Source organism: Plectropomus leopardus, chromosome 17 (genome assembly GCF_026936395.1).
Source record: "Plectropomus leopardus strain MGB_pleo_1.0 chromosome 17, ASM2693639v1, whole genome shotgun sequence".
Lineage (NCBI taxonomy): Eukaryota > Metazoa > Chordata > Actinopteri > Perciformes > Serranidae > Plectropomus > Plectropomus leopardus.
In genome coordinates, this window is record NC_142192.1 from 14,809,016 (window position 1) to 14,822,356 (window position 13,341).

General features: G+C 38.8%; 1 protein-coding gene across 2 annotated transcripts in view; it reads left to right on the plus strand.

The window, feature by feature from the left end:
- The window catches only part of vps50 (VPS50 EARP/GARPII complex subunit), a 135,118-nt gene that overhangs the window by 27,632 nt on the left and 94,145 nt on the right, over positions 1–13,341 (plus strand). For both annotated transcript variants that reach the window (XM_088090168.1, XM_042506207.2), the window contains exons 6-9: positions 3,454–3,524; positions 4,521–4,638; positions 5,818–5,853; positions 6,285–6,367. In XM_088090168.1, the coding sequence (XP_087946294.1) occupies positions 3,454–3,524; positions 4,521–4,638; positions 5,818–5,853; positions 6,285–6,367 (308 nt within the window). The remainder of the gene's footprint in view (positions 1–3,453; positions 3,525–4,520; positions 4,639–5,817; positions 5,854–6,284; positions 6,368–13,341) is intronic.

Consider the following 13,341-nt stretch of genomic DNA (forward strand, 5'->3'; position numbering starts at 1 on the left):
TTGTTTCTGTTTATCGCTTTTTATTACATCCCAGTCATTGCATGCCAGCTCTTTAACCTCTTTCATCTTCAAAAACTGACAGAACTATTGTCAGACTCCACCACTGTGCACAGTTACAGTTACACAAGCTGATTTAGCCCTCTGTCTGTCAGGTTAACTGCAGTCAACAGACAGGATGGACGGCTCAGAGCAGTGGTATAACAACAAATTGGAGCCGCAGGCTACGTACTGAGCACTCAGCATGTTGTGCACATCTGTCTGAGTGTATGATTCTGTATAAAGCTGTGTATTCAAGTTATTTGGTCTTTTCCTGTGTGAATTTGAAAGCTTAACTGAATGCAAGAGTATTTTTACATTCCATCATGGTCTAAGAGTTTGCACAACTGCTTCGTACTGTTTTACCTGTGTAATGATAGTGGGCGTGGTAACAAGGGGCAGAGAGTGAGAGCCAGACTTTGTGTGTGTGTGTGTGTGTGTGTGTGTGTGTGTGTGTGTGTGTGTGTGTGTGTGTGTGTGTGTGTGTGTTTTATTCATTTTACAATTAAGACTTTCCATTGCTTTTATGATGTTGTTGAGTTCAAGACACAGCAAGATTTGCTAAGTCCAGACACAAATTTTGACAGTTGATGACCCACAAATTCATGAAGCGTTCTTTTTTTTTTTTTTTTTCGAATTTCCCCACTGTAGCACTAATAAAGGATTATCTTATCTTATCTTATCTTATCTTATCTTATCTTATCTTATCTTATCTAACTTATCTTATCTTATCTTATCTAACTTATCTTATCTTGTAGCGGTGCAGGTGCTAAAGACATGGCTGCATTTGTGTGTGAATCAGTCTGCTGGATTCAGCCTCTAAATTATTCCTTAGCTGGACCCTGGTGAGTCAGCCATGTCCCAGTCAGTTCCCCGTCGCTCAGAGTGCAAGGGCATTTCCTGAGGACACATTTTAATGTGTGTTTGAGTGCACAAATGCTACCTTGGTACCTTCATGTATTAATAGACCCTTCTTACTAGTGCTTATATACGTATTTAAGACTGTGTTCTACATGTGTCAGCGTAATGGACAGTTGCTCTTAGATGTTTGGGTAGTATTTTAATTTGCAAATGCATCAATGTGTACATAAAGGCATGTCCATACTTGTCTTTGCTTTCTTGACTAGAGTAAAGGTCTTTTCTGGCTGTAAGTGACACTGTGCCTGAGTTCAGTTCAGTTTCAGTTTTGATTAAACATTTGCTAGGGGTTTTTAAACAAGTCTTGTGTTGGAGTTTGTAATATTCCAGATTGTAAAAATGTTCATTTTTATTGTAAATGCTTACTGGTTCCAAATATCAGTTATTGGCCTCATTAATAACTACTAATAATTTGTATTAGCGCTGGAAAACCAATATCAGTTGACCGCTACTATTTGTGGTAATATGGAAATGGCTTCTGTGCACTGCAGTATTTCAGCATGTATAACTGTATTTTTTGTAGACTATAGCAATCCAGACCTAATCACAGGTCAATTTTTTTGACACAGTGGCAATGCAAGTTTCTTTTAACTACTACAGAATGTTATTGGTGATAGTTAAAGTTAGCAAAGTGGTAACTTCATTGCCAAGCTTCAAAATATACCTAATGTTATCTAATACATTCAGTCTTACGCCAATGCACTGTGCATTGGCAGGGTTTCCAGCACATTCATTTATTTGTTGTTGCCTGCAATGATCAAAACATCTGCTGCCACAAATAGATTTTCTACTTTTGGAGCTGGATTGTTCACCACAGTGTACTCGGGGCAGAGACAGAGGAGCAGAATGTCAGGTGCAAAGTGAAACTTAACTCTTCATTCTGCTTGAAAATGATTTACTTGGCGTGTCAATTGCTTCCCATTTGAAAATTTAGATAAAAATGTTGCTATTGCTCTTGAACAGGTGCATTTTGTGTTAAAATGAAGCTACCCTCCAGCTGGTGAGTTGAACTTAGCATAAAAATTGGAAATGCAGGAAAACTAGCACGGTTTAGTCTGTCCACATGAAAGAAGTGCACAAATTGGAAAAAGTAAACTGTTGCAAGTTGCAGTTTTGTGAAGTTTGGGTGTTTGTCAGGATTTTAAAAAGTAGATAAAACGTGTTAATAGAGACGCTGGGAGCCGCATTTTGTTTCCCTTTGTACAGAGACAGGCTAGCTGTTTCCCTGTCCCAGTATTTGTGTTAAACAAAGCTAACAGGCTGCTGGCTGTAGCTTCATATGTAGCATAGCATTGGCAAGAAGGCCACAGCTTGTATTTCTCAAAATGTGAAACTATTCCTTGACTAAATTCATAGTTTATGATAGCATTATTCTAAATAATCTGTAATTTAGAGTAAATTAAGATGTGAATAGTGTATTGATATCTCTGCAAATTAAGTTTTAGCTTTTTTCAACATTTTCTTGAGACCAACTCTGTTCCAAATTTTAAAGGCCTTGAAGCAAAAGGCATGAGTTGCATGCCATGTCCCTTCAGAAAAAAATTCCAACTATTGAATCAACCCTTGTAAATCTGTTGTGAGGTCTTTGTCAACACTCGAGATCATGCGGCCAGATCAGTTTAAATAGAATCATTGATCTCGTATCCACAGCTGAAGTGCCACTTTGATTCTGTTGTTGTTGTTGTTGTTTTTTTTATTACCGTTCAAAATGAATTTCCCCAGACTATATTCTGTTGGTAAAAGGTTGTTTTAAGTCTCACAGTGTTATGAGAATGTTTGTGAACACTGGACCTTGTGTTGCATAGGGGCGATGCTGCACAAAAAAAAAAACAACATCAAAGAATAATCATCTCTCACCTCAGGCACGACATGTGGCAGATCAAGAAAATAACCAAGAGGGGAAGAAAAAGTTGAAAATATAACAGCAGTGCAGCTTGTCCCAGGGTCATAATTTTGGCTGTTTGTTCCTCTCAGAGGTCACTTAAGTGGCATAATAACTGAACTCTCAGAGCAGAGTGCTCATTGATCCTTTTTCTAAATGTCAAAGCTCTGAAGAAAGGAAGCTATTCTCTTTCTTCTGTGTGTTATTTGCAGCGATGATGCATGCCTTACCATAATGACATCATCTATAATATCTATCTTCATAAGAAGCTCAAAGCAGGATGCATCTCCCTGAAGAGCGCTCTCATATGCATTGTTGTTCATGTCTGTGCGGTACTTAGCGGGGGAAGTGATTTGCTGGGTAAATGGCATTATTATTACAGGCATATTTCACTGACGGCTCCACAAATAAACCAAACCAACAATATCTCTGTGTCCTACAGATTTTACAAGCCCTTAGCATTGACATGAAGCTGTCTTCACCCTAGAAAGATATTTCAGAAATAAGTAATTCCTTACAATCTGAAACATTAACTTTGAAATGTCCCAGTGTTTATAGATAACTTTATTTTAACAAAAATATTTAACTTTTACCACTAACGTCTTCCTTATTCACAGGAACTGGAACGAGTGACGGCATTACAGACCAACCTGCAGCTGGCAGCGGTCATTTGCACTAATGCAAGGAGGTAATAGCATTCTATCACATACTATCTATTCACTAAATGAAATAGCTGCTGGAATAGCCCATTCAAACTGCATCTGATTACGAAGTGCTTTCCTCACAACCGTGATAATGTACCTTCCCTTCATATATTGCCAGTCTGTTAATATGATCCCAAATGACAAATTATTCTGTCTCAGTTGCCCTTGAAATTAAATATTGATAGAAAACATGCCACACCACGTGATACTCGGTACTACAATATCTTATGTCTTCATTAGGATTTTGAAAAGACAAAAAATGTTGTCTTGGTGTTCATAAAGATTTGGGTGGTTATAGTAAATATGCAGTTTTTGGTAAATAATCAGCATAATGACATTACTTACAGCTAGGCCTGTCACATTAACTACTTTTGGAAAATGATATTTTGTTCCAGAAGCAATTGTGATAAACAACATTACTGTTATTTCAAGACCATTTTATTTCAATAATATAATGATAAAATAATAGCCCAATAAAGCAAGTACACCCTTTCAAAGAGCAATGAACTTATGATTCTTAAATATATTCAGACTTTGGAACTTGAACATTTATTTTTCTATATCCTCAATTAATAAAACTTAACAAACCCCAAAAACTAACACCCAAAGGCATACAAAATGGACTCTCATGCTCTGCCAACAAAAATTGCACTTAAATAACTATTAAACATTTGGCATGCGAGTATAGAGAGTCATTCCTTAACAGGGAATAACTGCCAAACCCTGCTGTTTATTCCTCAGTGCAATAGCGTACGATATATGGACAAGACCTTAATAATTTTTGCTGACCTTGATAATTTGACAATGTATTTATTGTAATAGCCCTTCTTACAGACCACTTAGACTTAGTTCTACAGGTGTATCATTTATCCTGGTGAACAGCTCATGACAGCATGTTGGACTTTTAACTGCCAGCTAAGTAACAATATAAACTTGTATAGATGCTTCATTCTCTCTTTACTGTGATGTCTTGTGCGAAGGCAACTGAGCGTTGCAAAGGAAGGATTCACTGAAGCCAGCTTGGGTCTATTGGCCAATCAGAGGCGGCGACAACTGCTGACAGGCTTGCTTAAGTCACTGAGGACCATCAAGACCCTGGTAAAGTTTACACACACATAATTGACAATAACATATTTTGTTTTAAATTGCATCTGTCCATATGGTAAAGGGGGATCAGAGTTTTGCCACAAAGACCAGATAAATGCAGAACAGCTTTAGTTTACATAAGTGAGATCTATTTAGGCTCCAGCAGTAACTGTAACAATAAAATGTCTCGCTTGGATTAAAAAAGTGCTCTACATAACCATGTCCACTGTGGTTTACACTTACACTCTGACCATCCTTCAGAAAGTTCTCTTTTAGTCCAACATAACTTTTTATTGGGTCCATGATCCCTTCATGGATTGTTGTTCTGATTGTCATTAAAAGATAAATGTAGCAAGGCTATAACATGACAACGACAGTTTTTCTTTTTATCCTAAGTAGCAAAAAACAGCAGAATAACTGAAGTAAACATTAGCAGTAAGAGAGAGAGTGAGAAAACGAGTCTGCTACTAGTGTATTAATGCTATCGCTAAAAAAAAATCCTTATTTTGTAAAACAATAAATGTTACCCAACCCTATTTCCAAGTTGGTTTTGGAATGCAAATAATTTTCTTTAGTGTTTTTGTGCATAGACAAAAAACAGTCAGTCAGTCATTTTCTGTAACCGCTTGTCCCGGAAGGGTCGCGGGGGGGCTGGAGCCAATCCCAGCTGTCACAAAAAACACAAGTATAGAATAAAAAAAATGCAATAAATGTATTTTGAAAATATGTACAGCATAACTGTATATAGTAAATGAGCAAGGCAGAAATGTATACAGATATTTACTCTAAGGGATGTACAAAGGTTAACAGTATATAGAATATATATAGAATGAAAAGAATATGCAGTGTACAAAGAAAGAAGTCCAAAAAGGGTGTGAGTGCATGTAACACATGCAGGTAAATGTAAAGACATTAATGTAACATGCAGAGTCAAAACAAGAATAAACAGCGCACACCAACACACAGAAGCAGCCCGCCTTCTGTTATAAACCGTTATAAACCCACTGTGTGGCTGTGGCTGACAGTAGTCATTGCAAGTGATTCTCCAACATGATTTGAGTATGTAAGTTGACTAAACATACTCTGTTTAAACTATTTGCTGTGAATGTTTGTTCTAATTATAACAATGGTAATTTTTTCATAATTTGATGCTTTATTCATGTCTTCCTCTTGTCATTCTTCACCTCACAGCAAAGAACAGATGTAAGACTCAGCGAAATGCTTGAGGTATTGTCATCCTTTACACGAACACACACACACACACACACACACACACACACACCAACAAACATGAAGAAATATGTTTATAATAGACTCAAAAGGTCAAACATGAGTAGAGATTTTGCATTCACCGACACAAACACGACACAGTCCAACGCATGCAGATCTGTTGTGAAGGTCATCAGTTGCACATGGAAAGGATTTGACGACCACTGAACGTAATCCTCAGATATCCCCATTGTATCTGCTGTAACAATCATTGTTAGGAAGATTAAAAAAAAACAAATGCACAAAAGAAGTCAGAAATATCAGTCACAATCCAAAATGATGCTAAGTTTACTGTTGATATATATGGTACTTATAAAATGTTTGCAGACAATACAGTACTGTTTTTAACATGTCATACAATAAATGAATTCACTTCTCTGTTTCTGTAGGAGGAAGACTATCCAGGTGCAATCCAACTCTGTCTGGAATGTCAAAAGGCTGCCAGCACCTTCAAACACTACAGCTGTATCAGGTACAGTATGAACACTGATGGGGTAATACTTAGTTGTATCCAAATGAAAGCAGGCACTGACATATTCTGTAGGTGGATGGTTTCTAATGGCTCTTCTCCCATTCTCAAAACTTCACACTTCTCAAATTGTTGTTGGACATCCCATTTACATGTTAAAGTTAGACAGAAAAATGCATTAACAGAGAGACAGACAGGTATTCAAAAGCACATGGGACACGTGACAGCAGATCAACTGTGAACCATTGCAAGTACACAATGTTTCTAACCATTTGTAGCCACACATAAACCCTCTTCTCTCTTTTCTCCTACTTAAGATAAGAGAGGGTTTTGAAATTATAGGGTATATTGACAAATCTGTGTGCATAAAATTCAAGCTTGGCAATCATCTCTGCCCCTTTGATTTCCAGTGTAATTCTGCTCAATTTGTGACAGTGGTTGCCAAAGTGCTCCTTTTTATATATCGACTATGGATTGATCAAGGATGCATGTCATTTTTAGCTTCCTCCCTTTTACTGCGGCAACACTCACACACTTGGAAAGAACATTTTCTGAAGAGGTGTGTGTGAGAATAGTGTCAACAGAGTAAACACATAGTTCTGCCAGCAGATACAGAGCATTAAAACAGCACTGAGCATCTGCACTTTTACATTTAGCCACTTCACCCGGCTGGTGAGAGAATGACTGCTTGGAAATGGTATCAGTACGGTTACATTATGCTCACTATTGTTGTGGATATCACTTTTGTTGTCATACTTCATTAATTTACCATTCATGGCATTGCATGTTTATGGTAATGCTCCCCTGTGGTGCAGTGATTGTGGTTTGTGGAACAGTCATTCAGCACTTTTCACTGCTGATACCAGCCATTGTAACCAGCGTGTCAATAAGGGAACGGGATTGTGATCATCGTGTAAAGAAGCACTCACATTGTATGCCTCCATACGTTATGAAAAAAACCCAAACTTTTTTTGCCATTACTTAACGTCATATCTCAGGAAATGAAGGGAAGAAAACATATCAAATTCTGTATTGGTGACGCTAATCTTGAGTTCCCACATTGAAACTGTGCTGATTGTGTAGATCTTCTGTGCTGCTGGGTTGAAGATGTTGGTGATACATCCATGTTTTCACAGACATGGATTGAAACAGTAAATGAAATTTTACCGGTGCACAGATGCATGCAGCTGCGAGATGGGAATTGTTTGTAACCATCATTGTTTTTACACGCAGTCTCGGTGGGTCATGAAACGTGCCTCTGGCAGTTGGACAGGAATTTGATTGCCCTCTCACCTTTGCCTTTCCTTGCAGTATGCTAATGCTGCATTCTTAATGTAGTGGTTGTTAATGTTGGCGCATTGATCACTCATCTGTCATGCTTTGCATTAGCATGCACATAGTGCTTAGGCTCTCTGTCCAAAATTGCTAAAGCCCTGACTGCAGCTTTCCCCCTCCCAGAGCAGCTAGTTGCCGGTCTGCTGCACTTTGATTTAACCTTGTAGCTAGTGAATGCCCTTCATGGAGGCTTTGTTTCATGCCTGCCCTTCCTTTGTCCTCTGTCCCCAACCCTTTAAGAGTCAATATTTCTTTTCCCCAAGAAAGCACTTACTCAGCCTCATTCTCCGTCTCTCCATTCTCCGGTCCATTTTCATCAGGTGGCCCACATGGGCAACTGTTGGGTAGCTTAAGACCTGCATATGTCAGCACAGTGGTCATGAACTGTGGACCCTGCTATGGCCTTAGAAAAACAAAGGTTTCATAAAGCCAATAGCATCTCTGTATTATTGTGAGCTTCGCAGAAGTAAGAGTAAATGGGAAAGGAAGCTTTTTGTACCATGTGGTAGCAATAAATTAAGATACATACATACAGTAGATATTTGAGTTTGTGTGTTGTTTTTTTTGTGTTGAGCATGTGCATTTTTTCCCTCTTTACATGGTTTAAGACCAACTTGGGAGATTTTTTTTATAGAACATAAAAACCATATCATAAGTCCTTCACTTTTACAAAATTGAGCTCTTACAAAACTAATGTTATAAATAAAAATGATACTCTTAATTGTGTGCCACAAAATCAGGATTTTGAGGATTATATGAGCTTTTCATGACATTTAGAGCATATCTACGATTCAGAGGGCGTCTGCACACAGTTCCCAACACGTGGGTGAGCTAGCTGCTGGCAGCAAATGGTGCTAACAGCGTGAACAGTGCTGACGGTGTTAACCAGGAGGGAACAGGAGGGTGGTTGCTTCTGTGCTTTTGCTCTCTCAATATCAGTGTTAATGAATGTATGTGCACAGTGCAGAGCACGGGTGATTAGCTAGCCAGTGGGATGCAGACAAGGGGCTGATGTATCATTCAGACCATATACCACCATAAACAACAGAGAAGGTTGGATTACAACACACACAGAAAAAAGGAACATAATTCTCTGCTCAGGACGCCTTCACATTGTCTTTACATAGCACATAGTTGTTTGCTGTTATATTTATGCTCTGAACAAAGCTAATTTAATACAGAATTATACAGCTCTTCACTTTTTAAGTATTTTAATGTTACAAAAATATATATTTCTAGCGATCACATTTTTCTCTGGCTCAGAACATGCTGGCTGTTTTCTACCAGTTTCATACGAATTGCTTTGGGTTATTTTATGTCAAGCTCTTCCAGATCTCCAGTTCAGCTAACTGCTGTCTTAGTATTGAGGGAGGCAGCTAGTTCAGGTGTATAATCTATGCGAAGGACAGGTGGTTCAGCTGCACTTTCAAGTGGACCAAAGTGTGGGAGGAAGGGCAGAGGGCTGCTACATTTGTGTCTCTGTCTTTGACACACAAACTTTTGTGCAGGTGACCTATCACAACACTGCAAGCACTCAAACAGTTGATTCATTCATTCAGAACCACGACTTTCCACCTTGTATTTTTGGTTTCATTATATGTGTCAATGCAGATTTTAAAAAAGATCTCTATGTGTATCTGTTTTAGTAGTGGGTCACTAGGATTTGTGTTTATTTGTAGCAGGAGGATAAAGCCCCCCAGCACTCACAGCAACAGAAACGTAACAAGTATTCAGTCATGTCAGTTACATTGATCTGAACAACATGTTGTTTTGGGTTTTTCCCCAGCACTGACAGTTTTGGTTTTACGAACACAAATTTAGCTGAACCTTAACGCATTTGTCTGTCTTTTTGTTTGTTAGCAATATCACTTCTTCCACACAAGCTTGTATGCTTGGAGGAAAGAAGATGCTTAACATTTTTATTTTGCAGCCACAGTCCTTCTCATGATGAGCACCAATTATGCTGTGCAACAGTAATTTCTCCAGCAAAACTGTAGTCATTATCTGCTTCCCAAATGTTTGGATTTAATTGGATGTTCGTGTAAGCCCATGGACTGAATAGTCAGTATAACAGAGAGACTAATCACAGCTTAGTTTATTACTGGGCTAGCATATATTTAGAAACAATGCCACACTTCGAATCTATGCTTAGAAATTATATTACATTTTTCTATTCTGATGAGCAGACTGTTTTCACATCAGCTGTAAATCTCAAAAAAGTTTGCATGAAGCAGACAATAGACAATTTTCCTGGACTGTATCCAAATCTAGAAAACAAACTAGTCAAATAAACAAACAAAACCAAAAAGGATATGGGAAGCTAATAGATACAAAATAGTCCCTCATGAGCAAGCTTCATAACCCCATTAGATAAAAGGAGCTAAATATCTAAACACTATATCAAAGCTTGCACTTGAAGAAAAAAATCAATACACATTGTTCAGGTCTGTTGTGATTAATTTGTCCTAGTGCTCTCTCTTCAAACTCACTTCTTCAATCTGTTACCCCTTAACTCCTCTGAGTTCTCACTTGCATAATTATGGTTGATGTTGTCCCTTCTTGCTGTGCTTCTCTCTTTGAAGCTCTTCCTCTGCTACTTTGCTGCCGCTGGCTCTGCCTGCCTTATAAAAGTGGCTGATATGATAACAGCAAAAACATAATTTTTACAACATCAGGACAGGACTCCACTTTGCCATTATAGCAAGTAGTCAGTTACTGTGAAGCAGCTTGCTTCAAGGCTTAATTATTTTGCTGTAACATATTGCACAATAATTTCTAAATGTAATGCAGCACTTTTGGACAAAAGTATTACAGATTTAATATCAGGCACTCCTATTAAACTTTTATCCCAAACTGTGAGACAAAAAGTGTTTCAGCCCGAGTGTTGACGGGCTGCTGTAATTTTTTTGAGTCACCAGATGTCACTGTGCATGTTGCATTGGACACCTATTGCCATGATTTTCTCATAACTCAATTTCAATCCTTATGTTCCCTCTAGATAACAGATTGTTAATTAGATTTCTTTCCTCATTTGTTATTTATGTATTCTGTCTTATGATGGAAGGATGCCAGTACGTGGGAGGTGCATCTGCACACACATGAACACTCACTGGACAGTGTAGTTTTAGCAGTGTATTCATGAGATGGACATAATACCAGGAGGACTGAATGATAAAGTCACCTGGAATACTGGCTTTGAGTTGACCTCTTTCTTCAAAAGCCTAGAGAGTTCTTTAAAAAGATCAAGGTGGTTTGTTTGCCTTGCATTGCACCAAGCATTCAAAGATCCATGTCTGCGGCAAAGAGTGCTCTGGTTGGTTTTTCAGTCCCACTTTAGACTCTGTTTCAGTTGTGATAACACCTGCTGTTAAAGGAACGGTACAGCTCCAATCAAAAATACATCTTTTTTCTCACTTATAGTCTAATGAACAATCAACAGTCAAGATTGTTATGGTGTGAGTGGTTGGGTGTTTGAGATGCCGGCCAGAGAAATGTCTGCCTTCACTCCAGGATAATGGAACTAGAGGGCACTCAGCTTGTGGGGAGCAAAGCGCCAAAAAAAATACATTTGAAAAACTCGACAGCAATGTCTCTTTCCCAAAATCATGACCCGGTTACCTAGAGATAACCTGGAGGGTCATGCTCATGACAGTGCAAGATGTGAACATTCATGGCATCTTCCTTGGCTGTGTGCTGTAATGTTATCTAGCTCAGGTGAGCTAGGTGAATGAGCAGTAGATGCATGTTTCTTTCTGTGCAGTGATACGCTTGGCGGGTTTAGTTCTGTTGAAAGAAAATCCCACATGAAACTGCTCAGAACAAGATCTGCTGGCTATCTTGTATAAGTGGTCATGATTTCTGGAAAGAGACACTGCTTTTGAGTTTTTCAAATGTATTTTTTGGTGCTAAAAGCACCACAAGCCAAGTGCCATCTAGTTCCGTTATATTGGAGAGGGCACACACTTACAGCTGATATCAACGCTCGGCAACTCACTCCAAAACAACATGGACCAAAACACAACACTACAGGTGAGATTTAAAATATGTAATTTTGATTTTGGGGTGAGCTGTCCCTTTAATAACGGTTCATGTGTTCTGCTAGATGCTAAAGAAATAGTGTGACATTTTGGGGAAATACGTTTACTTGCTTTCTTTTTAAGGGTGAGATTAGAAGATGTCTGTCCACTAGATATGGAGATGGAGCCAGTTTCTGGTTAGCTTTACTTTGCCAAAAGAGTGGAAGCAGGGGGAAACAGCTAGCCTGGGTTTATCCAAACATAAGAAATTCTGCCTTCCTCTAAAGCTCACTAATTAATATGTCATTTTGTCTTTGCAGTACAGTAAAATCACCACTTAAAAACACCATTTCTTGGATAGGCTAGTGAGGAAGTCATTGACTTGGCTTTTGTTAATTAGTGAGTTTAGAGGTGCTGTTGCTGGTAGGTTTAGTTTTGAACTTCAGACAGAGCCAGGCTAGCAGTTTTCCCTATTTCAAGTCTTTATGCTAACCTAAGTTAATTGTCTCTTTATCGTGTAGATTTTAGTTCCTTTAAACCAGTCGATATGGGTCATATTAGAGCTTTCCAGTTCTTACTGTTTTTCCAGCCATACTGTGATGGTGACTGGTTTGTGTTCTGGGAAATAGCACTCTGCCTTACTCCCAAGTCTGTTAGCCCCTGAGCACTTGTGCGATGCTACTTTTTCTCTCATATGCTCTTCGTGTCTGTTCAGTTTGTGGTTTAGCTTCTGTTACTCACTCACACTGCAGCGTGGGAGTACAAAAGAAAGTTCAGTGATGAACAGGGCATTTATCCTGTTGGCCTCTGCTCCGCTGGTGTATCTGCTTAGTGTGGCTGCCAGAGCTGAAAGCCTTTGTTTAGCACTCTCCTGAGCCTCACATATAGACATTCAGATGCATTTCTTTAGTAGCCAGGGCCTGACATTGATCTGTTCACCCTTCTGTAGTTGAGCCAGCTTACTTACTTTGCATGTTTTCTTTATATTGTCTTCCAATTGTGGTTTCCTTGTGGTTTTAGGCCATGATTTGCCTTACTGAGCTTGTAGCTGTCCAGTGTTATCATTGCTGTGGTGCATTGCAGCTCATTGGGTTCAGTTACAGTTTCGCACACCGTTAGTATCTGCTATGTCACATTGTTTGATGGGAAATTTTCAATCATCCATGTCAACTTAGTTCACACGCTGATAGTGTAGCTCCTTCTTGTAAACTAGCACTCTGATGTCAGCATTTTGGTGTTTAGCTTGTCTGTCCACTTGTCCACATTGTGCTTACTGGCCATTATTTGAGTCTCTGTCAGTCTCCTTTAGTTTCTGTGTTGGAACATTTGTTAACTGTTTCCAGTTGGTGTGGATTCCTGTGTGTCACTCATCTATAGTATTTTTCTCACACATACAAGTAAATAAAAAAGGTTTACAGTGCATCAAGTTTGGAAATGCCACGCTTATTTTGTTACCTGTTTTGCGCACGACCTGGGGGCTTCAATCTGCAGTTTCCTCTCAGTTTCTCTGCTCCCTCCTCCTCATTCTCCTCACTCGATACCCAACTGTATCTAAGGTGCTTAATTAGCAATTTGTTAAGGACACTCTTTCCCTTGGGCGTCTGCAGTATGACAAGGCACAACATA